Source organism: Colletotrichum paranaense (assembly GCF_030867605.1).
Source record: "Colletotrichum paranaense strain IMI 384185 chromosome Unknown Scaffold_3.1, whole genome shotgun sequence".
NCBI lineage: Eukaryota > Fungi > Ascomycota > Sordariomycetes > Glomerellales > Glomerellaceae > Colletotrichum > Colletotrichum paranaense.
The window spans coordinates 1758725-1782490 of record NW_026848961.1 but is presented as its reverse complement, the minus strand read 5'-3'; the positions used below and the strand labels follow the sequence as shown (position 1 = coordinate 1782490).

The 23766-nt window shown below is 52.8% G+C and overlaps 10 protein-coding genes across 10 annotated transcripts; 4 read left to right on the top strand and 6 right to left on the bottom strand.

Moving 5' to 3' along the window:
* Nucleotides 1-7: 7 nt before the first annotated feature.
* Nucleotides 8-154, bottom strand: CPAR01_04145 (uncharacterized protein; the record flags this gene model as incomplete). The annotated part of the gene is made up of 1 exon (XM_060488426.1): nucleotides 8-154. One exon carries the CDS (start codon nucleotides 152-154, stop codon nucleotides 8-10), a length of 147 nt encoding a protein of 48 aa, XP_060352632.1.
* A 3104-nt stretch (nucleotides 155-3258) lies between these two features.
* CPAR01_04144 (uncharacterized protein) lies at nucleotides 3259-3912 on the bottom strand (the record flags this gene model as incomplete). Its single annotated transcript, XM_060488425.1, has 1 exon — nucleotides 3259-3912. The coding sequence occupies one exon, from the start codon at nucleotides 3910-3912 to the stop codon at nucleotides 3259-3261; it is 654 nt and encodes a 217-aa protein (XP_060352631.1).
* A 2006-nt stretch (nucleotides 3913-5918) lies between these two features.
* CPAR01_04143 (uncharacterized protein) lies at nucleotides 5919-8276 on the bottom strand (the record flags this gene model as incomplete). The annotated part of the gene is made up of 4 exons (XM_060488424.1): nucleotides 5919-6193; nucleotides 6246-6893; nucleotides 6954-7789; nucleotides 7855-8276. The coding sequence occupies 4 exons, from the start codon at nucleotides 8274-8276 to the stop codon at nucleotides 5919-5921; spliced, it is 2181 nt and encodes a 726-aa protein (XP_060352630.1).
* Nucleotides 8277-10246: 1970 nt separating this feature from the next.
* On the bottom strand, nucleotides 10247-11063 carry CPAR01_04142 (uncharacterized protein; the record flags this gene model as incomplete). The annotated part of the gene is made up of 3 exons (XM_060488423.1): nucleotides 10247-10322; nucleotides 10377-10909; nucleotides 10971-11063. 3 exons carry the CDS (start codon nucleotides 11061-11063, stop codon nucleotides 10247-10249), a joined length of 702 nt encoding a protein of 233 aa, XP_060352629.1.
* Nucleotides 11064-11475: 412 nt separating this feature from the next.
* CPAR01_04141 (DNA polymerase alpha/epsilon subunit B) lies at nucleotides 11476-13921 on the top strand (the record flags this gene model as incomplete). The annotated part of the gene is made up of 2 exons (XM_060488422.1): nucleotides 11476-12206; nucleotides 12259-13921. 2 exons carry the CDS (start codon nucleotides 11476-11478, stop codon nucleotides 13919-13921), a joined length of 2394 nt encoding a protein of 797 aa, XP_060352628.1.
* A 2012-nt stretch (nucleotides 13922-15933) lies between these two features.
* Nucleotides 15934-18526, top strand: CPAR01_04140 (uncharacterized protein; the record flags this gene model as incomplete). The annotated part of the gene is made up of 2 exons (XM_060488421.1): nucleotides 15934-16272; nucleotides 16322-18526. 2 exons carry the CDS (start codon nucleotides 15934-15936, stop codon nucleotides 18524-18526), a joined length of 2544 nt encoding a protein of 847 aa, XP_060352627.1.
* A 1489-nt stretch (nucleotides 18527-20015) lies between these two features.
* Nucleotides 20016-21221, top strand: CPAR01_04138 (uncharacterized protein; the record flags this gene model as incomplete). The annotated part of the gene is made up of 3 exons (XM_060488419.1): nucleotides 20016-20582; nucleotides 20743-20944; nucleotides 21091-21221. 3 exons carry the CDS (start codon nucleotides 20016-20018, stop codon nucleotides 21219-21221), a joined length of 900 nt encoding a protein of 299 aa, XP_060352625.1.
* On the bottom strand, nucleotides 20688-20861 carry CPAR01_04139 (uncharacterized protein; the record flags this gene model as incomplete). The annotated part of the gene is made up of 1 exon (XM_060488420.1): nucleotides 20688-20861. One exon carries the CDS (start codon nucleotides 20859-20861, stop codon nucleotides 20688-20690), a length of 174 nt encoding a protein of 57 aa, XP_060352626.1.
* Nucleotides 21222-21722: 501 nt separating the features above from the next.
* Nucleotides 21723-22244, top strand: CPAR01_04137 (uncharacterized protein; the record flags this gene model as incomplete). The annotated part of the gene is made up of 1 exon (XM_060488418.1): nucleotides 21723-22244. The coding sequence occupies one exon, from the start codon at nucleotides 21723-21725 to the stop codon at nucleotides 22242-22244; it is 522 nt and encodes a 173-aa protein (XP_060352624.1).
* A 694-nt stretch (nucleotides 22245-22938) lies between these two features.
* Nucleotides 22939-23338, bottom strand: CPAR01_04136 (uncharacterized protein; the record flags this gene model as incomplete). Its single annotated transcript, XM_060488417.1, has 2 exons — nucleotides 22939-23042; nucleotides 23110-23338. The coding sequence occupies 2 exons, from the start codon at nucleotides 23336-23338 to the stop codon at nucleotides 22939-22941; spliced, it is 333 nt and encodes a 110-aa protein (XP_060352623.1).
* Between the last annotated feature and the right edge of the window lie 428 nt (nucleotides 23339-23766).

Here is a 23766-nt window from a genome sequence, read left to right as displayed (position 1 = left end):
GGTGTGTCTACGCAGTAAAGGAAAACAGGACGGGACGGTAAAGAGGGAGAGAGTAATTTGGGAGAAAAGTGTGGTTTAGGTACGTATACTCTCCTAGAGGCCAGGGTACCGTGACTACTACAGGTATCGATGACAACAGCAAAAACAGAAGCATGAGGGCGGCGTATGCCCGAGGAGGGTCGGAGGGAAGAAGCAAAGAAGAGGGTGGGACGGGCCACAGGTGGGAAAACCTTAATTACCAAAAGGGGCGCGTACATGAATTCCGCATCTCTGGCGTTCTTGCTCTAGCCTCCTTTGCGGTTGGTGGGCTGTAGTCATCATTGACAAGTCAAGCCACACATCCTTCTCTCTTTTCTATGTGTGTGTGTGTCTCTCTCTCTCTCTCTCTCTCTCTCACATACACACACCCTCTACAAAAGTCCGCTACAGAGAAAAGGGAAGCTATCCCGTCTCTTTGGGTTCCTTAGTCGCAAAGACATGTGATTGAGAGTCTAGGCATCCCACCACACCAATTTTGTAATTCCCAAAGCAATCACGGTAATAGTCGCCGCTGACGGGAACAAACGAAAGACTACTGAACTTGCTAGCTACGGGCGGTCGGATAGTACATTGCGTAGTAGACAATCCGGTGTCGTCGACGACGACGAACCTCCCACACGCCTCCTCCTTTTCCCCGGGGGTCTGGTGATCTAGCGTTGCACCACCGAATAAGGCGTATCGCGTATCGCGTGGCATCTTTCACGCCGTTCACGCCTACCTTACGGATGCTCTTTTTCCATTCTTCACTACGCTTTTCCGTCCACCTTCTCGGCTTAGAAGTTACAACTCTCTTTTCCAAAAGGCGCCGCCGTCCACCCGCCGTCACCGCCGTAAGCATGTGTAGTCTCGCAGCATACCCCTAGAAGAGGGCAAGATTGAAAATCGAAAAACATAACGGGCATTTGATGCAAGCACAAGGCTTCAGAGGTTCATTCCAACCAAAGCTCCGTGTCTAGCGTACGCCTATTCGTTGCTGCCCAAAAGTGCAGTGAATCAACAAATGCAAACGGGGGGGGACAGGGTGGTGTGATCGACATCATCGTCAACCGAACCACGGGAAAACAAGATGCGTAAGCTGAGTAGTAGGTTCTCCGTGGAAGTGTTGGACGTCTTTGACTGGCAAGGCAAAAGAGATGCGGGCGCTGAGATGCATGACATTTGCCGATTGACATGTTCATCCCGTCCGGGCGGGCGGGCAACTCACTGTCAAAGCTCTCTTTTTACTCTCTTTCCCCCCTCCTCGCTGTCACTTGTGTCTCACTCGTTCGTCTCTGTCAGCAGGATCAAATCTTTTAATAATAGACTTTTTAGGGATTTGCGAAAACTAAGGGGACCTACTGACGACGACGACGTCTTTCCGTTCGCACTCGCGACTTTGGATTTCCATCGTCTGTAGGTAAGTTCGGTTCGCAACCGGGAGCCTTCAAAAGTTTGCACAAAAACCTACAAGTCTACAAATGAAATAGCATGTATACGAGAGTCCACAATTGGTTAGAGGGAAGCTTTGGTCTTGGTGGTTCAAGCCTCTCTTTTGACCGTGCAACTAAACTCTACTCTTTTCTTTTTACCATCACTACTAGAGTTTACATCTTCGGTCCACGGTCTCGTCCAAGAGTAGAGGCTGTGGTCGGACGAGCAGATTGGGCAAAATGAGGAGAGGGAAAAAGAAAGGGAGAGAGAGATTATAGTTTTGACCGCGCAGGTCTTGGACTCAATTTACGTGTCAAGGGCAAAAGAATCAAAGAGGCAAGTGGACGAGAGGGATAATAAACTTCCGCACCACGACAGAGCACGTTCCTGTGTAACTTGTAAGAGGACCTTCTTGTTTACAAGATTTGATGCGGCTTTCAGGTCGATGTGATCATGCATATCGGCCTGACTTCTCACGGCACCTCCCCCCTGGCCTGTCAACGAAGTCAGAAGGAATGGGAACGAGACTTTCTTTTTTAGCATAAAAAAAAACAACAACGCAAGTTGAGTCGATTCTTTTGCGGCGGTGAGGTAAGGTAAAACGAAAAAAAAAAAAATGAAAACCTGAATGTGGGATATAAACCTTAATTGCCTTTGTTCGCTCACCAACCAATGTATGAAGTCAGGAAGAAATTCTGCCCCCTCGCACTTGGCCCCACTTCCCACATTCCCAAACCACGGTTGTTTCCCCCAACCGTGCCACGGCATAGCAAAGACGTACATAGTACAGCCAAAAAAGACCGGCAGGCAAAAGGGGGGAAAAGATCTTTGCTTTGTGAGGCGTCGAAAAATTGGAGATGACTTCGACCGGTGAGGGGAATGCAAAGCAGGGGCGTGAGGAGGTGGGTGGTGGTGATGAGGGGGAGGCAGACAGGGGCGTGAAGATGGGGACCTCAAGGGCCAAGCAAGGTTTGGAAAAAAGTTTAGCATGCGTTCTTGATATTGTTCAAGTCTTTTTGTCGGGGCGTGGGCAGTCTTGTACTACCATGGCTTGAGAGGGATTCCGTGCCGTGCTGCACCACCAGAGTCTAAATATCGCTGGGTTGATAAGGGGCGTACGTACAGGTTTGCTTATTCAAGGGGGAACAGCGAGAAGGGTTGAGAGGGATTCTCAGGGCCGTTGTAGCGACGATACGGAAAGCATTTTGAAGGAAAGGGAAAGTGGGAGGGGCGTGGGCGTGAGCCGTGGAGAAAGTACACGCGTACGGCCGTAACCAAGTGCGGTAGGAACTAGCAATGCCTTATTGTCTTGTCATCGAGAATGGCCGGGCTATTGCCTTAGTCCTCTTGCAGAAGGGTGTGTATGTAGGTGAGTGTGGCGTGGCTCAAGGCTGGTTTGGACGAACAACAATTCTCCGGAGTAGATTCCGGTTGTCAAAACAACAGGCCAACGGGGGATGGATGATTTCGTAAAGTTGTCTAGGCGGTTTTGAGAACGGAAGATGAAGGCTTGGATATTTGGGAGATAATGGCTTCCAAAGTTGAGGATGAGGGGATGGGACAGCGTGTGCACTAGGGATTTTGGGGGGCGTGTCGACAAGAGCTATTTTGTCCTTTTCCCCGTTGCGCTCTTGCTATCGTGGGGTGGTGCCTTTTCAGCGCAACCGAGCTGAAGAGTCCAAGTAAACTATAAATCTGATTATAGTGGTCATGTAGTCTTGTAGTCAGAGATGGGTAATCAGAGAGACAATGACTTTTTCTTGGTCGTACAACCCGCACAAGCAAGGGCCAAAACAAGCTGATGAGAGATTACGGTGTGTGTACGTGTGTGTGTTTCTTCTTCAATGGCTGAGCTCTTTTGCTAGGGAAAACCTTCCTCACTTCCATCACAACTTTCCTCGCAAGTGTCGAGTTTTGGTTTTGGCTTTCCCTCCCTCGCCACCGCCACACGGCACTTCCAAACCGAACCCTAACAAACCCCTTATCCTGCCTTTTCCACGGGTCTCGCGGTGTCTGGAATTTGCGTTTCGAGTTGGTCCCCAGCGGCGTGGTGTAAGGGTTCTGGTTGCGGGATGAACCAACCAAGATAACCAAAACTCTAAATTTCGATCTGACGATGCGGTCACAGAAGAAGAAATGGAGACAAGGTTCAGGGCGGGGGATGGGGGATAACAGAATGAGATTGGGACTTTCAAAACTTGTAGAACTCGGTCGGTGTGGTGTGCTGACACTCGGAGTCTGTGGCCAAGAAAGTGAGAAAAGAGCAAAGTATAGAGCACGTTTCGTCGCTTTCTCGGTCGTCCCTTGGTCCTTGTCCTGATCTTCGGTGACTTTGCAAATCTTACATCTGGTGTTTTCTCTCCCCCTCCCCCGCGCGTGCCCCTTTCCCGCCCTCACTTGCTTGCTGGCGCTGCCACTTCGCCGGCCCCTTCCCGTCCCGGGCCCATCCCTCCTTTGGACCATTTTTAGTAACCTGATATCGGCTGGGTGTCGTCCTTAACTGCAGAGTTGCGGCCATTGTTTCCCTGGGAAATCTTGCACTGGATGGACCCTCGAAGAGGGGGACCAAGGGAACCCTACACTATCCGTACGGTAGTACCGTAGTATGGATACACGGACACGGACGATGATCGTTGGCTTGGATATAGATTGAACGGCGAGAAGTCCGTGATTTGGCAATGCGCGATGCGCGGCACCAGGAATACGTGTAAGTTGTGATATTGTCAGCATCACTAAGACGAAAAGCAAGCGCCCTGCCTTGATCAATGCTGCCGACTGCGGCTGCTACCACGGATACGATACTATGGAAGAAAAATATCCGATCCGAGGCAGAAAGTTTCCTCAAGAGCCGATTCAAAGCTAAGCATGGTATTCCTCCGAACCTCGAGAGCGAAAGAGAAACAGAGAGTATTCGAAGACTCAGTATTGACCTTGCTGCCAAGTGACCCGCATCCCATCGCTTGGCATCTCCACGTCCGGTATTGTGTCGTGTGAGCTTCTGCAGGTTCGCGACTCGCAGTCGCAAGCAAAAGGCGGGTATGCCGGTTTCTCAATCGCATTCCGGCGGGATGGCAAAGGCCGGCTGTCCCGGAGATTATCGACCGTTGCCGTAAAAAGGGCTCCATAATCTCCACCGAAACTTACAACTCGCCGAAAAGCGCCCTCGGTCGGCGGGACGTTAGGTGGCGGTTGTGGTCGACGTGGTCGTTGTATGTCGTCGTCAATATCCCACCTTCGGCACAGGAGGGGACGTACGTAATCAAACCCCCCCATTCCGTATGTATCGTCTGGAGTTCCCGTCCCGAGCCCCAGAGTGTATCGTCTGAAGTGGTCCGCGACGTCCCAAGACCCGAGTCCCGTGGGCGGGGGGCCGTCTTTTTCATCTAGGGCCTCTATCAATTGTCCAGGGCCTCCATCCAGAGCGAATAAACATTCACCCACCCACCTGGGCTGGAAGAGGAATCACCGTCATGGTTCGTTGAAACTGACACTTACCCCTTTCAGGGTCCATTGCCGCTGCCTGTCTCCCTGCCCACTGCCTTCCTCTTTTTTGACTTTCTCGTGGCACACCGCACAGGACTTGCGGACGGAGCTGGATTCTGCTTTGAGCAGAAAAGGATTCGGTCTCGACTTTTGCATTCCTCTGCCCGTCCCCCGTGTACGAAATACGGACACAATTAAGGGCAGTCTCCAAAGTTCAAAGTTCAATCCTTTTCTTGGCGCTCGTTTCCATGAGGCTCTGCTAAAACACGCCCGAGGGGTCAGCATTTCGATTCGATCCAGAGTGCGGGATCCGTAGGTCTGTGAAAGTGATGATCATCTCCAGGACACACACCACGGAGCTGGCTGCCAATTTGAGCCAAGATCCTCGCCGCCTTTGCGCTTTGGAGCTTCATATTTTGCGGCGTGTTCATCCCGGACTCTAAAGTCGTGAGGCTCTGCTTCGGTGCCGTGGCCGCCGATTGATACACTGGGTGTAAGGGGTCTCGGGCTCGAGCTGGTCTCCGAGATGGACAAAGTTCTCGTAATGATGCCGTGGTCGCGCCGTGGTGATATGATGCTTAACGAATTCAACTCCTATTCGTGATGCAAAATAGTGTGTCTATTCACCCCCACGCCTCGTTTCGAGTACAACCCGATGTCCTCTAGATCTCGACCTGGTGGTGTGGAAACACACGATGCCACTTTCGCCTCAGCTGAGACGACTGGACCAGAGCCACGCCCTTCTGCTGCCGCTGGGTACTGCCCCAAAAGAAACCAAAAAGAACATCACACACCATCCCTCTCCCCCGTACCAAAACTCCCTTGTTCGCATAACCTGACGCTGTAACATGACCGATCGATCGGCATGTCTTCCCATGTCTATCGCTGAGCCCACCGTTTTCAAAGTATTTCCCAAGTTAAACCCCTGAAGAAAACGGAGGGGAGTAAACATTCCCGAGGGATAACGGATCAACCAAGACGGATCTTCAGTCTGCTTCGGCTAATTGCATTATCAACCTAGCAGCCATATCTAGGAAAGGGAAAGGACTTGTGACATCCTTCTCTTCGAGCAGTCTCTTGTCGGCCGTCTCGTAGCCAGAACATTTGAAGTCCACGAGATAGACGCCGTGTTCCATCTCGTATATTTGGATGTCCACGTGCAAGGCTACAAAATCTCGCTTCCCCTCATCATCGCCAACAACATGAAAGCTATCTGGGGTCTTACTACCCTCTGTGGGAGTTCCTGAGGCCTGATGCAGTGCTGTAGTCTGGTTAGCGGGAAACCCTAGATCAGGAAGTATGCAAACACTTACTCGACGTCTCCCATCGGACCTTGATATGCCATGGGTCGGCTGGTAGCTTATATCTCTTGAGAGGATCAATACTGCTAGTTGAATCATTGGCCCCTTGAGGAGCGTATTCCTCGACGAAGCTACCGTCGTTGCTGGGTTGATCGGCCTCATTGCCGTGGACTTTTTCATAGTCTTCGTCGGGCACATAAGTCGCACCGAGCTTGTTCAAGGCCTTGTGAATACACAAGAGGGCTTCCCAAGGCGCATTGCGCGAGCGGATACCGAATTGCCACCTCACAGGCTTTGTCTTCTTCGCCTGAACGACGGGCGTCATGCCTTGTGGCCGTTTGCTGGAATCGTCGAGTCTGACCTGGCTGTTCCTGGAGTGAGGCTTGAGATGCCTTGCTGTCTCTTCCCTTTCTGCATCCGTGCGGGCGGATGAGCCTGGCTCGTTGACGACGATTGTTGGCGCCGGATGATCCTCGGGGCCAGCTTTCTCACGCTCCATGTACTCTTTGTGATAGGTTGGCAGACTGCTAGGCAGAATTCCGATCTTGCTGATGTAGGGTCGTTGTCCACCGACTGTCGAGCCACCCGACCTCGCGGATGATGCACTAGGAAGTGGACTACTAGAGCCATCTTGATCTACTGAAAGTGATGACATGGCCTCTGTTGAAATATTAGACGGTGATTCATCATGTGGACAGGCCCTCACTGGTAGATACGTACCATTCACTTGCATGAGTTTGTTCTCGCGAACAATCATGTACGCATCTTTAATCGCTGACGGTTCCGCAGCCTGCAAAGCCTCCTCTACGTCCTTCTTTCCGTAACCCATGGTCTTACTGATCTTCTCTGTGACCTCGTTGTGCAACTTCTCCTGGACTCTAGGTGGGGCATTGGGTGCAATGTCACTCTTCTGGATGGCCTTGTTAGGGTCCACGCCTGTGTTGAAGAACTCCTCGACCGGCGGCGCCAGATAAGGCGGCAGGTCAGTCATGAACCAGGGGTCCTGACGGATATCATCAATAGTGGCACGTTGCACAGGATTGACGACCAGCATCTTCTTAATGAGGCCTGCAGCACCAGAGTTCATCCACTGCGGTATGCTGTATGTGCCGCGTGCAATCTTTGCGAAGAGACTGGGGATATGCTCATCGTCAAAGGGGAGTCTGCCCACTAGCAGGACGTAAAGAATCACGCCACAACTCCACACATCTACCTCCGGGCCAGCGTAAAGCTTGCCACCAATGACTTCGGGTGCGGCATAGTTTGGACTTCCGCAACTCGTCTTCAGGAAGTTTCCGTCCGTCATGATGTTGCTCAAACCAAAGTCGGCAATCTTGACATTGAGGTTATCGTCCAGAAGAAGGTTTTCGGGTTTCAGGTCTCGATGCACGATCTTGTGTCGGTGGCAGTACTCGACGGCGCATAGCATCTGTTGAAAGAATCTACGCGCCTCGGGCTCCTTCATTCGGCCGTTTTGCACTATATAGTCGAAAAGCTCTCCGCCTGCATATTCAAGGACCATTATGATCTCGTTGGGGGTCTTGATAACAGTGTATCTGTGTTTATTTGAGTTAGCGATAGGCCTGAAGCGAGCCAGCGTCGTCTCAGACATGTCACATACAATTTGATAATGTGAGGATGTCGCAGAAGCTGTAGGTATTCGATTTCACGCTCCACGCGACCAGCCATATCTCTGCTGATGAGCTTCTTCCTCGCGATGATCTTGAGAGCAACCTGCTGGCCGGTACCATTGTGGATAGCCAGCTTCACTTTTCCAAAGGAGCCCTCGCCCAGGGTCTTGATGATCTTGTAGGCACCAATGCGCTGCTCCGTCTTGATCTTCTCCCGCAGCGGGGCGGTGGTATCGACGGGCGGTCCCATATTGGCGATGTTTACGGCACCGGGCACAGGCGGTTGTAGTTCGTGATGGCCGGCGGCGGAGGCGGCAGCATCGGAGGCGGCACCGTGCTGCTGGGAGCGTCGTCGGATCTGGGAGGGCGAGAGACTGATATGAAGCTCCTCCTCGTCGAAACCGGAAGCCATATTGTCGGTTGGGAGGGGGGATGGGGGGGCTCAGGTCGTTTTTGTTTGAATGGGGTTGTGGCCGGAGCAAGCCTTTGGACCACACTCAAGTGGGCATGACGAAGTTGGAGGTGGATTGTGGAGGGGAACATGGACTGGTGAGGTGGAGTGGCTGCCAAGAAGCTCCCTGGCTCGTCTGGTTTGTGCCAGGCTGTTCTGCACCTTCAGGCTTCCTGCCCCCCCTTCTTTTTCCATCTGCCTGCCCATGCCAGGTGCCATTCGCCGACTCTTGCCCGCAATGGTGGGGAGAAAGTGCGCTCTGGTCTGTGCTTCAAAGAGTCCCGTCCCTCCAGGTCATACCTATTGGTGCCCCAACCTACAGGCCATTATTACTCACCACAACCTGATGAAAGAATCATCACGGATTACCTTTGGCAGATACTGCTGCAGGCTGAGCGCAAAAAAAAATCTTCTCAGTAGCGCTGCTATCATTCTTAGAAACTACGCGTCCAAGGTAGCCCAGAAAGGTAATCATTGATATGATCCTCCTGACACCATCTCAACCTCCGTTCCATTGGGCCCAACATGAAAATCCAAGTAGAGTTTTAAGGTGGGTGAGCAGATAATGGCTAGATAGATAATCCAACTCACCTTGGGTATCATATACCTCATTACCCCAGGCTGCGGTGTGAGGCGGCCGCTGATAAGTGACAGCTCATAATCATACCGCTGAGTGAGCCGGTCCAACTACATCAGGTCGCATCATCAGTAAGGTTGGTGGCTGTAGCCTCATGACTACATGATAGCTACGCTCGTTCTGAGAACAGACAGACACAACTGCCGTTGCAGGATCGAACATCGCCTGACGATATCGACACTTGCTCATTCGTCAGCATTGAATCAAACAAATATCAGGATCAGGTATCCGTAGTTACTCTCCGTCAGGTTATATCAGCATGAATACGCGTTCGTCCCGAGTCATATTCAAGCGCACCAACTACACACAATGATACAAGACATTTGATGTTGATAAGTAGTGACTAGACCTGACCAGTAGATGGATCGCGGCTCGAGGCATACTCTGGTGGTGTATCTGTATCATTTTCACATACTGCGCCGGTGGTCACAGAACCTCTTACGCAGTAATTACTACCTTGGGTTTAGATACAGAATGGGCTCTTGGCCATAGGAAATCCCTCGCCCTGGACTCAAGGAAGCAGAGCCCAACTGATCGCTGGCATCGCTACCCGCCCGCATGTCATCCTATGGACGGCCCGGCAACTCAGGCCACCCAGGGATCAAGGCGCTGCAGCTGCTTGCATCGGCTAAACAACCCTGATCAATCCTACCATCCAAAGGAACAACGGCCCTCTGACCCAGGTATCTGTACCATTTGGAAAACTATCGAGATGCAAAGATTCGAGGATCAAAATCTTTCAAGACTATTGATGACAATTCCAGGGTTAGTCGGTAAAACACACCCGAACTGACTCAACCGAGAACGTCAACCGGCGGTCTGGAATCCGGTGCATGTGCCCGCTTCTGTTCTTGGGCTCCTTTCGTCCATGTGCATATTATGGCGGGAGTCGAGTACGGGGTTGTGGGGGGAAACCGTGTCTGCAGGACGAAAGATTCTGCAGCAACTCCATTCCCGAGGTTAAAGGAGCAAGCTCACGATCCCCTCCGTGTGCTTGTTCCTTGCCAATTGCTCGAACAAAAGACTAAGTGGAGGTGGGTGGGTTCTTCAAACTCGCGTAGGCTTCGTCTAGCCCTCTTCCTCCCAAGTTGCACTTCGACCCCAAAAAGGTACCTGTCGGCGAAGAAAGCAACCTGATGTTCATCCTAGAAACCGACTAACATAATCTCGTCAATATATGCAGTCGTAAAGTGGTGAGCTACTATTACATGAGCGTACAAGTTCACAGCGCGCATCCGGGGGTCGGCTAGCTGCCCCCCCCCCCCGGAAGAGTCCTCCGATACTTGCGGGGCGATTACGAGTGGTCTTTATCGTCTTCCTCGCGAAGTCTCTCAACGAGCTTTTCTGAAAGATACGGACTCAACCCAAGACTATTCGTGTTAGTCTGTCTGTCTAGTTTGTTTCACAGAGGCTTCGCAACTTACATTCCCTCGTTGGTGATAATTCGATATGTTCCACTTGGCTCGAGCTGACCAATTATGTTGCCGCTTTGATCGACTTCAACGCTGCCCAGGATATCTTCAGGCCAGGCAATGCGACCAAAATCTGGAGGGTTTCTTGAATCACTAAGGTGGACGTAACCGCCGTGCCCGCCTCCTCCGGCGCCGCCTTGGGCACTGGCACCACCAGCACCACCGCCTCCGGCGCCGCCGCCGCCACCGACCTTGCTCGACGAACGCCTCTTGTTCTTCTGGGCAAAGAGTGCCCCTCCAGAGCCAAGATTGGCTCCGCCAGGCCCTGCAAAGGCTTGCGCCTGTGCTAAGAGGTCCTTGTCTTTATGTGCATGCTCCGCAAGAACTTCATAGAGGATCTTGGTAAAGGTTTGGTTCTCGATAAACGATCGTGGCGTCGGAGGATCGGTCGTAGAGAAGCCAATGGCTATTCTCTGGTTCGGAGGCTCGTCTTCGAGGTAGGATAGGAGAAAAGAGGCTCGTGATGCATCCGCAGGGAAGACTTTCTGCGCGGTAGAAACGGTCAGCTGCTTTATCGACACCCATGGCAGAGGGACAGGAACTCACAATGCGCGGGTTGGACGGCAAGCTGGACATGGGACGGAAGAGATTGAGTCTAGAAACATGCCTCGGCATGAGTCGAGCTACTGGTGCCAGCATTGTGAGTATATTGGTCGGAGGGGTGCGAAAGACAGGAGCAGCGTATTTGCAATTGAGAGGCTTTGTCTTTTCGAATGTTGGCACAGACAGCTCCGATTTCTTTCGTTGACAGCATCCCAGCTGCCCAGAGTCAGTCAAGGAAGCTTGAGCCACCACCTGCTCCAGCCACAGCCACAGCACTCAACCCCACTTCGGCTGACTGTGGCGCGGGGTTAAGAGAACGCGATCAATTAACCAAGACGCGGTGTTTCGCTGCGATGGACGCGTCTCAATTAAGCCTTTGGCGTCCCTCGCGACTGTTCTTGACAACCACTCTGTGACAAGTGCGACAACCGCCACTCCGGAGAAGATCCTCGAATTTTGATACACTGCCATCTCCATACCATTCAAATCACAGAGAAACGTCTCAATCATGGATCCGCCACCGTCAATATCTCCTAAGCGCAAAATGCCCATGGCCAACATCTTTGCCGCAAGGACGCCTGCCCCTCCATCTTCTGCGATACCCTCGTCCTCGCCCGCATTCGGCACCCCAGTCCATCCTTTGAAGCCTTTCAAAGTCTCAGCGCCGACGAAACACGCGATCCTACCCATCATTCTACCTCCAGCCACACTACGACCACTGGCATTCCGAACCTTCACAAAGAAACACAGTCTGACCATTGCCTCCTCCGCCTTACAAGAATTGGCTACATTCATCGGCCGGCATTGTGGTTCCGCATGGCGAGAGGAGGGACTCGCAGAGAAGGTTCTGGAGGAGGTGGCAAAGTCATGGAAAAGCCGCAATGGTGGAGTTATCGTCGATGGCGCAAGCCCAGAGCTTAAAGATATTCTGAAAAACTTGGAGGGAAATATGAGCGGGGGCAAAATTGTGGCCGGCGCCAGAGGCTTGAGTCGACAGAATAGTCTTCTGATCGAACCGGGGCAAGATGTGGACATGTCAAACGCGAGATTGGGTTTGCGGCCGGCACAGGCATCGTTGGCTCGAGAGGACAGCCAACAGAGCTTTGGCATGTCTAGTCTGGGCGTCGAGGAAGAAGAGGACGACGAGAGTATCAACGATCCGCGGAAGTGGTTCAACGTAATCGATGCCTACGATCAGCCAAGATATTCCTACAATGTTGCCAAGAAGCATTTCGAGAGGTACGACATGGGTTCTGCCCGAGGCAGGAGCTTACTCGCTAACGATGAGCAGGGAAACCTCAAAACCTTCACTCCTACCGCCAGCATCACACAAAACTGCGCTATTCAGAAACAGGTACAATGTCATACACCAGAGATTGCTCAGGAACGAGTCCTTCCAGACGTCAGCAGTTGCGAGCACGAGGGCTCCTTCGGGCAAACGGTCATCATCAAACCAACTAAACCACAGAATTACCCCAATCGCCAATCTTTTAGGTCGCCATGGTAGCCACCACATGCTTTTGGGGATGTTGAATGTGTTGCCTGCGGGAGGCCTCGCGATTAGCGACCTGACGGCCACTATTGCCCTAGATGTGTCACAAGCTGTTGCAATCCCCGAAGATTCGGCTTGGTTCGCTCCTGGAATGGTTGTGCTCGTGGATGGTGTTTACGAGGAAGAAGAGGAGTCCGTCGGCAAGGGACTGAGTGGTAGCAGCGGTGTCGGAGGAACACTAGGCGGCAGGTTCCAAGGCTTCTTCATCGGTCAACCCCCATGCGAGAAGAGGAGAGCCACATTAGGAGTCAGTGGTCCCGATGGCGGCCAGGATCACACCATAGGAGGTGGATTCGGCTGGATCGATTTCCTCGGCGTCGGAAGCGAACGAGCCGTCGGATCCAAGATGCGGAAGCTTGAACAGCGGTTACTGCCCCGCCACTCTGCCGAGGAGGTGCCTAGTAGAGGGCGGATGGTGATCATCGGCGAGTTGAACCTTGACCAACCACGAACGTTGCAAGCCTTGCGAAGGATACTTGCGATATATGCAGCTGAGCCCGAAGGCTCAAGTCCAATGACTTTCGTTGTCACGGGCAATTTCACGCAGCATGCTGTTCTTGCCAGGGGTGGTAGCGGCGGCAGCATTGAGTACAAAGAATATTTTGACGCCTTGGCCTCGGCCCTGTCCGAGTACCCCACGCTCCTCCAAACGTCTACATTTGTGTTCGTTCCTGGAGACAACGACGGTTGGGTGTCAGCGTTCACTGCCGGCGCTGCGACACCGCTGCCTCGAAAAGGTGCACCGGATGTCTTCACATCACGTATTAGACGCGTTTTCGCGGCGGCAAATGCGGAGCTCGGGGCCAAGAGCGATGGCGAGGCGATCTGGACGTCGAACCCAAGCCGTTTGACACTGTTCGGTCCGAATCACGAAGTTGTCGTCTTCCGAGATGATATCTCAGCTCGCCTCCGCCGCACGGCAGTCCGCCTCAAGTCATCGAAACAGAATGCCGGCGAGGATGAGGAGACCCAGCCTCCCGAAGACGGCAACGGAGCAGACGACGTCAATATGGCAGGGAACGACCAAGTCGAAGCAGACGAGGCTATGGACGTCGATATTCCCAGCGAGAAGCCCGCTGTAAAAGAGGTCAATTCGAGCCTGCCTCAAGACATCCATGCGGCGCGGAAGCTCGTCAAGACGATCTTGGACCAAGGGTATCTGTCGCCTTTCCGTCAAGCGACCCGCCCAGTGCACTGGGACTATGCGACGGCTCTGCACCTCTACCCTTTGCCAACATCAATGGTCCTTGTAGACACGACGGCGCCACCGTTTTGTGTGACGTACGAGGGGTGTCATGTCATGAACCCGGGCAGCATTCTTGTGCCTGGACGGACGCGAGTCGGTCGCTGGATAGAGTATGAGATTGGCAAGATTGGCAAGTTACGGGAGACGACGTTTTGAGTTACAGCATAGCGGCTTTGTGTTTTACAATACAATAGACTTGGGGCCGGAGTCGTGGCTACCTAATAAGGGCTGTTGGCAATTGGGGTTGAGAATGATACCACCATATTCAAGGAAAGACAAGTCCCTTGAACGATGAGATGAATCTGCACATGAAATGCCGTTTACTCTGTGTCTATTTTATCCTTTGATGGGCATATAATCACCAGCCTAGAGTTCTCTCTCCAGTGTTCTACGGCTGGGGCGATGGCTTCCGAGGAGATGGACGTATTGGCTCTTAAGCTAATTAAGATAAGATTACCAAGTGATACTTCTCTCAAGTTGGGGAGTCCATCACTGTTGATAGATATGGCAGCATGCTTTCTGTACCTGATCAGGAGCCATCATTGGTTGAATCCTGGTTGGGAAGTTTTTGACGATCTTCATAGGCTTCATTGGCTGTGTTGGCTTTACGCAAGTAGCAACGCAGCACCCGACATGGCCATTTCGAAGACGCTGTTTCCTAGCACAGTTCAGGCTGCTCGAAAGGTTTGACACTGGGTTCCGGCTCTAGATACAGAGTTGGAGAGGTACAAGCTCAAGGTCATGATGATCACCAAGGCATGAGGTTGAAGTTCCACTTCCACGTGGAGAAGCATGTTCCCCAAGCATGCGGGAGAAATGAGCTGCGCGTGAGTTGTCACTCCACGCAAACTTTCCCGGCTTAGCGCACCGCTAGACCACCGGAGGCAGGAGATAGCCGTGAGAGAGTAAGGTAGGTAGGTTGCGTAACATGAAGATAGGTGACTCTCTCTTTCCAGACTCCAGCCAGTCATAGCAGCCCAGACCTGGTTTGCGCTTGACCGCTGCTGAAACGGAGTTGACCAAAACGTGGAAGTCGGCCCACGTACTGGGTGTTCTTGCGGCATTCGTTCCCGTCCTTGGACACATTTCTGCGACTCCCTCCCAGCTTGTCCATCGAATTCGAGCGTGCACTAACAGCACATACCGCTACCCTGGTCGACATTCCCATAATGGGATAGGTACCCCATAGTCTTGTCCCTCTATCCCTTCTTTCTTCCGTCTCAAGTCCTAGCACCCGTCGGACCCGACCGTGAGGTACCTTGGTATGCTGTGGTCCCGGCGAGCGTATTTCAAGTGTCCAACACTATCCGTCTGTGTTCACCCAGACACAGTTTGGCTTTGTGTATTGTTATCGAGGAAGAACAAAATACCTTAGAACAAGAGATGAAAGTCCATGGCGGCCCAGACCGCGGGCTAAAATAAGCGAGAAAGTACTCCGTACCAACGTCAAGTTCGGCCGGGTCTGGCCTCCACTCCTTCGCAGCATACCTTCCAAAATACAGTGCTCCGGTTCGGCCCAATCAAGTCAGCAGCAGACCTCTCACCTTCAATCGCCTCGCATCGCCTTGTCCTAGGCGCCACTGGAGCACGCCCTGCATCGTGGGGAATCTCGATCGAGATCTCACAGAATTTCCATATCTTCCGCCCAAAGCCCCATTCGGCCTTCCCGGGCAGTTTCGACCGCCGATCTTCCTCCAAGACGACGCAGGAGGCACAACTGAATGACTTGGCTTTCGCCAGCATCGCGAACACCACTCGCCAGCACTGCGTGCGCGCTTGCGTTGCCATCCAGGTTGTGTGAGCAGCCTCGGCCTCAAGCTCTTCCTTGCTGACTGACATTGTCGGTGACGCCAGCTCCGTTTTCGAATAATCTACCTTATTTCTGCATCTCGGCTCGGATTGCTGCTGCCGCTCCTGCTGCTCTTGACGCTTGTTAGAGCGTAAGAAGAAACGCTCCGAGCCTTTCAGACGCCACCTCACGAGCCGTGAGACCTACCATTTGGTTACCATCCTCAGCGGTTGCTGCTACCTACCGTCTGAATCCGCCGCACCGACGTTGCACCCATTTATTTTGAAGTTCATGGGTCTGGACATCACGGCATTCCGTCCCCGCTCTCAGTGAACCGCCGTTGGCAGGACCACACCATCACAAGCAATCAAAAAAAGCCATGGCATTGTCACCGGGTGGCATCGTTTCGGCTCAGCTAGGCTTCCTTGCCATCTTCAACCCATCGTTGGGTCATTCTGATGAGACTCTTGACGATCAAATTGTTTACTACTCTTCAGTCAACACCCAACGACATAAACGGCGTCACCGCTCACGTGCAAAGCCAACTGAGAATCTGTCTCAAGAGGAGCGCAATGAGCGTCTTCGTCAGATTGGTCTTGCCCAGGGCATGGTCGAGTTCAGCAAGAGCTTCTCTGGCGGCCAGCCTGTCGACTCCATCGACACGGACAAGACACGTGTGATCCTCCATGAGCTGGAGCAAGACTGGTGGATTCTTGCGGTACGTTTCTCCTTACACTGCTTTGTTTCCTATTGCTGATTGCCTGCAGTCCATTGATCTTACTCGTATTCCTTTGCCGCCCAAGCTTCAGACAGGGAAAGCACAAGAAACCCCAGAAGAGGTTGTCGAGTATTCATCTAAGGAGATTAAGCCGTCATCTCTTCTGTTGCAGGATCTGCTCCGTGCTCATACTATCTTTCTGCTTCATCATGGCACCTCACTCAGTGCCCTGTTTGTTCGCTCCCGAAGAATGAGTTTCCTCAGCCTGCTTGGTCGGTATTGGGACCTATTTTTGTCAACTTGGAACGTAATGTTACAAGGGAACCCAATTCGCACAGTATTTGGAGGCATCAACATCGCTGCGTCTGGCGAACTGGGCATTGGCGTCGGCGAAGAGGAGCGGGGCAGTGGGGAACGAGAGGTGTTGGAAGGGCTCGTCACTAGAGTTGAGGGTCTTAAAGACCTGGTGGTCTCAAAATTTGGATCATTGGATGCCGATGGGGAGTCGAAAACCGGGAAGGAGCCGAAGAGGTCCTGGCTGGGTACAGGAGAAGATCCAGGTCCTGAAGACGGTGCCATTTTTCTGGGGACAGGAGCGTTATCTCGCAAGTCCGTGAGAGATATCACCCTATGGATGGAAGACTTGTATACATGGGGAGAAAACGCCTACGGCGTCATTGATAGTCCGACATCTCTTCGCGCTGGCCGACGGGTGAAGAGATCTGAGCCGGTCCCGGAAGCCAAATCAGCACCAGCCCCGGCGCTTACAACGAAGCCACCAGTACGGCCGCCGGTTCGCCCCAACAATCATCGATCAAATTCTGGCTCTGCTTCTGGGAGCTCGACCTCGACGAGAACACTGGCTGAGCGGCGTGGGCTTGATATTGGTACGGTGAAAGAAGCCAAAAGGCCAAGTGACACCAAGGACAATTCGGCCCCCGTTCCCGAGATCGGCGACACCGAAGCCGACACTGTAGCCGCTACCGGCTCTACCGCTACGCCAACTCAAGGAGAGGGCGATGGCCACATGGACAAACTTATGACGGTCATGAAGTTGGGGTACGGCACGTATTGGTCAATCGGCAAATCGGATACTTCTTCGTCTGCGGTTAAGAGCCAACTATCTGCCGTTGCTGCGTTTCAAACTGGGGAGTCCTCTAAGGCTGCGGTGAACCCGCATGTGAAACCTAAGCAGATGGAAGATGACGAGGGACATTACCTCATTGGCCTGATGGGCGATGTTGAGGAGGGTAGTGGCGATGAGGAAAACGGAGCCTCAGATGAGGCAGCTGAGCCCGAATCGAACTCTCGTACCATGCTACGCACCGTCCACGTTGAGCTTGACAAAGTTGGCACGGATCGCCTAGAAGCAGATGTCGTGAGGAACCTCGGCAACCTCACGAACGATGTGACGCCTCTCGGAGCCAACGCTGTGAGCTCGAACCCGACATTTGGAAACCAGGACTCAAACAAAGCAAGCAAGATGCGCGTCGTCGTTTACGTAAACAAACCCTTCATATTTACTTTCCTCTTTGAGTTGAGGACCGACTCGCTGGCCTGGAACTCGTTCTACAAGTCTCTTCATTTCCAGTTGGCACCTTTACGAAAGCCACTTTTATCTTCGATCCAATATCGGCCAGATAGGCCGGAGTCCAGTTCTTCATCGTCCAACATCTACGATCTCGTATGGGACGCTGAGGCTATGACGGTACATTCGACCATACCAAATATTCCGGACCACACACAAGCATTCCTATCAAACGCACCATTACCATGGTCAAGAGTGGAGGCCATGAACACACACATGCAACTACTCAACATTTTCAACCTCACCAGGCCGGAAATGAATCAGCTCGAGAGGACCTGCAAGACCAATCGTGGCTGGTGGGTCGTCTGGCAGCGCATCCTGAATCGACACGCCACGAGCGACGAAGCATTTCAGCCAGCGCAGAACTACGAGGACGGCGCCCAGTCGACGTCGGATAGGGACGTTTCCCCAGCGAGCGGCGATGATTCCAGCACAGCGCGGCCGGCATCGCCTACGCCGCCGAGCCCGACGGTCAGTAAGGAGATTATCCTGATCCGTAGGGCGAGCGATCACGCCGGCTACCGCGGCGTCAGCTCGTCGTTCGCCGAGGGCGGCATAGGACTGACGGGATCTGGGTGGGGCGGTGACGGCGCGGGCCGTCTTGCGTCGGGGATCGGCATTGACACACGGAAGTATATTGAGGGGCTCTTGAACTTTAGCCGGTGAAGAACATGATGTAGTTGCTCTAGAACTCTCCAAAATCTAGGGCGGCCGGGGCGGTGGTCAATTTTCCTTCCTTTCTCCAACTTCTAGGTTGAGAGACACGCGGAGTACGCGGGGAGCGCAAAAACGGATTAGCTACGGCTGTGGCGTTGGGTTCGTGTCAATAACAGGGGAGACATCATGATACGCATCAGCGGTGGACTTTTTTTTCCCCCCTCGTCAAGAACATGATTAGATGAGGGTAATTTTTTGTCAATGAATGACCAAAGGTCGATATCTCATGACCGTGCGTAAACCCATTGCACTCGAGTAACGTCATGATTCCTTTCCTGGCGTACTTTTTAGGACGAAAGTGCCCGGCTTGGCTTCGGGCTAATTTTGAGTCCACGGCGTGTGTCTGTGTGTCTGCTCTGCTTTGCTACACTACCTAGACTTGTTAGTAACAGCAGGTCATAATTTCTGCGCTAGAGAAATTGTAATTCTTCTATTGCCGCAGTAGCTTGACAGCGGCTCGGTAGCCATGACGCCATGGGATCTAGAAGTGTGACGCGTGACATTTTGGATCTGGGTATTGAGTTGAGTGTGAGTAAGTGTCCTAAACGTCACGATCCAGGGCAGTAGTGTAAGGCGAGCAGAATCGCCTTCGGCCCTGGGCAGGGGGCTTCTGAAGGCGACAACAGATGAGTAGTTGATTACGTCTAGAAATGGGACATCAGAGGGCTTATGAAGAATGGATGATCGCTTGGCAGAGCAAGCTACCTAGACGAAAGAGCTGCAGGGTGACGCCAAGCCCTTTACGTTGGATGAATGTGTTTTCTTTTGTCGTTGCCGCCAGTCTCAATGGCTGCTTCACTGATAGCGGCAAAATACGTCTCAGAAGCTGAGAGTCGATTTTGGTGAGGGAGAAACAAAGGCCATGATACTTCCAATGCCACTAATGAGCGGCTGAGGTCTCTTATCGCTCCGTTTTATGTCCCTAATGAAACTAAATGAAAGTTAGAGAGCAAGAGACTAAATGGAGATGTACGAAGATTTAAAGAGATCTTCTTAACCTCTATGTTCATATGATGATAATTGTAGCTAGATACTGTCCGCTCTCAAGCGACAAAAAAAGGTCAATCAGGACTTAGGGGACTGTGGACTGGTAGCGCTGATTTGAGGGTGTAAATCATGACCGTGAGTTCACCACGCCGGAAGCTTGTTGAATAGTACGCGGGTGTGACTGTTTGTCCGTGGGGAAGCCACTGGGGGATTTGCTGCTCCTGCGTTTTCTGTTATTTACCTTGATTATCATGACTCCTGGCTGAATATCTGTGAGGGTCTAGATGGATGGCAGCTCAAGTTCGACGCGACAGACTTTCCCAAGCGCGGGATATGCTGGCTTCACCTTGTTTCACCGAATTAGTCGCACAAGGTTCGATAGGACGACAGCGATCGCAACAAGGGTACAGAAACAATGAGCCGGGGCTTAGATGTGTTGTGGATGGTCGAAATGGATGCTTTCTCTAGGGGTGGTTGCTGGGCTGCGGCCGACTTCCCCCAAAGCAACAGCGAATCGCCAGGAAGAGAGGGGGATTTGCTGCAGGGGCCGGAGAACGTACGGCAGACAAGGCGAAGAAGGAGGGGCAAGAGGATTTCCAAGGATCCCAGAGAAGTGGGAGGGGGACTGCGAGGCTCTTCACCTGCCAACCGGCATCACCCCGCCGGTAATAACCTACGGAGTGCAGCATGTTGGGGTTCTCTGTACTTCATAGGGAAGGTGGGGAGAGGGTCTGACAGAGTTGACAGGGCTCAGAGCACCGAGAAAAGTCTTTTCACCTTCCATCCCTACAACAGGAAAGCTGGATGGGAAACTCATGAACCCTGCAGGAAGGGCGAAAACAGAGCCACAATTGCCAATGAGAGCCGCGCAACCACGAGCGCTGCGGCCTTGCTTCCTTTTGCTTGCGGCCTCCCAAGAGTTTCCCAACAAGTCCACAAGTTGGACGAGAAGAGGGCCCAGTGGTCCACGGCTTTCGGGCACGTCGGGAGAGGCGCCACCAGAAACGCGCCACCATCTGTAAGAAATCTTTCCCTCTCAGCCCCGAGTTGCTCACCCCCCCTGCAAAGTTCTACTGCCTTGGTTTCAGAAGCTAGCTGTTGCCAGTTGGATATGCCCTATCCGTCAGTACGGGGCAGGTCGGTGGGCGCGAAATGTATGACGGTCGCGGATGTCCCAGGGATTCGTTGGGCTGAACGCGGTCTCGTCCAAGCCGTCTAGCGGCATCGTCGGAGCCGTCTTGGACCCTTGGATGATGCCATTGGACCGCGTTAGGCATGTCAGGCGCTCGAGCAACATCAAGCTTGAAGCTGCAAAGCAATGCGTGGAAGCTCGCGCCCTACCGGACGGTGTCATGTACGGTGTCTTGCGTGTGCGCATGTGTAAGTACATCGAGGCTCAGATGCCAGTAGATAGAGCACGGAACTGAGGTAGGTAGGTGGGGGGAGGTACGTACCGTGTTAGTGTTGATGGTGTTGTGTTGTGTTTTGCGCGCGTGAAGGAAAGACATTGGCTGGTGAGGTCATAGTTCCCGCAAGTGCCGATCCATCATCGAAGCTCTATCTCCCTCTTGTCCTTGTCCGCGCGCAGCTTCCGCAGCAGCAGCGCACAATCTCCATGCCCGGTGCCGAAAGAGTTCTTCTTCACCTTACACAGTAGAGGCGGCTTAGGTTAGGTTCCCATCCATGTCCGACTGACTTTTTAACCTGGGAAGAACCCTCCTCGACCGATCCCATCCCACCCTCCCAACTTATTAAAGATACCCTTGTCTGCTGCTCATTGCGACTGCCTTTCCGCCACGACCTTAATCACCCGACAACCAAAGTCCAGATCCAGAACTGTCTTATTTGTCCCACGCCACCCCTCAAGACTCTGTTCGACTGTTGTCCTCCTCCACATTACACACACAATTACAGTCCGAAATCAACATTTCGTTGTTTGTCTGACAATACCAACAGCAAAGATTCACCATCGTCATCAAGCACCAGTCACGCCACAGCATCCAGCTTCGTCTTAGACACAGCTATAAACAAATCGTCGACACCAATTACACATTCCGGTGCTTATAGAGAACCGTCCTCTCGACTTTTTCAAGCTCTCTAGATACCTGAAATCGCTCTTGCCGAATACTCACGACAGGCGATACACAACCAGCCCAACATGATGGAATCAATGTTGCAGGTCCTCGTCCGAGGTGTACAGATCCTCTGGGTCCTCCTCGTCACAGCATTGATCGGCAATGTCATCGCTCTCAACATCAACAGCGCCGGCTCCGCTATGGCCGCCATCAATTTCTCCATGTTCGTCGCCGTCCTCAGCTGGCTGGCGGCTCTGTACGGCCTTGCCGCTGCCTTTGTCTCGGCCATCGCCATTCCTATTGTGTTGTTGGCCCTTGACGGCGCAGCCATTCTCTTCACCTTCATCGATGCTATTGTTCTCTCGGCCAAGCTGCGCGCAGTCAACTGCGGCTCTCTGAACAGAAGCAACCTGCCGAGCGATTACATCGTCTGGGGTTCCGGCGACGATGAGAAGCGATGCCGCGAGATTCAGGCCAGCACCGTATTCATGTGGTTCCTGTTTGCTAGCTTCTGCGCAGGAGGCTTCTTCACCTTTATGAACTTCCGTCGCGGCGGTGGCTCTGTCCGCAGCTCCCGCCCTAGCATGGCCCAAGTGGGCGTCTAAGTCTACGACTTTCTCAACTAAGTGCGGCGCAGACTCTGCAAAATGAAATAGAGAACAAACGGGGTATGGAATTGGACAGGCCGGCTGGGTAGGACATTTGGTCATCGCAAGACTTGCAAAAAGACCACCGAGTCCTGACGGCGTTGGCGGCATGTTATTGATAACTTTACCTTTCACGATGGCATGTAGTAATAATGAATGACTGGATATGGGTATGGGATGACATGGATATATCGTCAGGGATACAGCGGGGCCTATGATGCCTTGGGAGCTGGGGCATTGGCCACGGAGCCATCAGCAGCTCTTTGTAGTACAACAACGAATTGATACCATTCCACGACTTTACCCTTTACCTACTACACGTGACCCATTAAGGATCATAGGATATGAATTACGTATTCACCTCCGAGATTGACCAAATCGATACTGAGCATACTGCGATCGTGAGCTAGTTGACCCCCTTGGCATCGAGATATGCTTGATAAATTCGTTCAAACGTTCGATTTAGATCTAGTCTTTTGGACCGGGCTGGATGCCTCGCCTCAATATGTGCCGCCTGGTCTTCTATGACGGCTTGCCCTCAACGCCAACCATGTATACACGCCGAACACCATGCAGGATGTTGCGGGCTTGGTAGTAGAATGCCCAAAGTCTCGTTTTTCCAAAGAGCCCAGTAAGCCCCAAAATGCGCTTCTTATAATGTTGCCGCTGCCTCAGCCGCGCCGGCGGCCTTGAAGGCGCCCTTGTTCGTCCACCGCACCTCGACGTTGTGCATCCATTCCATGTATCGTGACCAGCCTGTGGGTATACCGTGTCAGCATCTTGAACGATGACGAGAGACTTGAGAGACCGGGGCGAGGCTTACTCCAGTATGCAAACTTGCGACCAAAGTATTTGCCGGCAAAGGGAACAATGACCATGGTCAAGAGGAGCTGGACCTGCTCCAGACTACGCTCCCACTCCTCCTGGGCGTCTGATTCATCCTCGGAGTCTAGCACGCTGCTCGATATTGAAGGCAGGGAGTCAATCTCGTCGTTATCGGAGGAAGGTGAGACGTCGTCGTGCAGGATGAAGGAGTCGGTGGATGCCATCATGTCGGGGGAAGGCAGGCGTCGTCGGCAGCTCGGTTCTTGGGTTCAGGTGCGTTGAATGAATCGGGGGAGGAGGATATCGAACTCGGTCGGCACGCTGCTTCTCGGAAATAGCTAGGGTCTGTCCCTTGCACGCGTCCGCTTGATGTTCCTAGCTGTTGTGATACAAGACAACCCTCTTGATGGGCGTTCGCAGGGGACGGTTGATTCAAGGTCCGCGATGTCTCTCCAATGGTTAATGCCGGTGCAGCTTGAATGGGCCAACAGCGGAGATCGGAACGCCTGGAGCTCTCTCTCCCCCGTTTCCTCAACCAGAAACGGCAATCAGGACGGCCACTCGCAGACGTTGGGACCTCGATTGTAATTGGCTTGCAAGTCGCTTTTGATGGGTCCTACTAACGCTGCAGGCGAGGGGGCATGGTGACAGACGG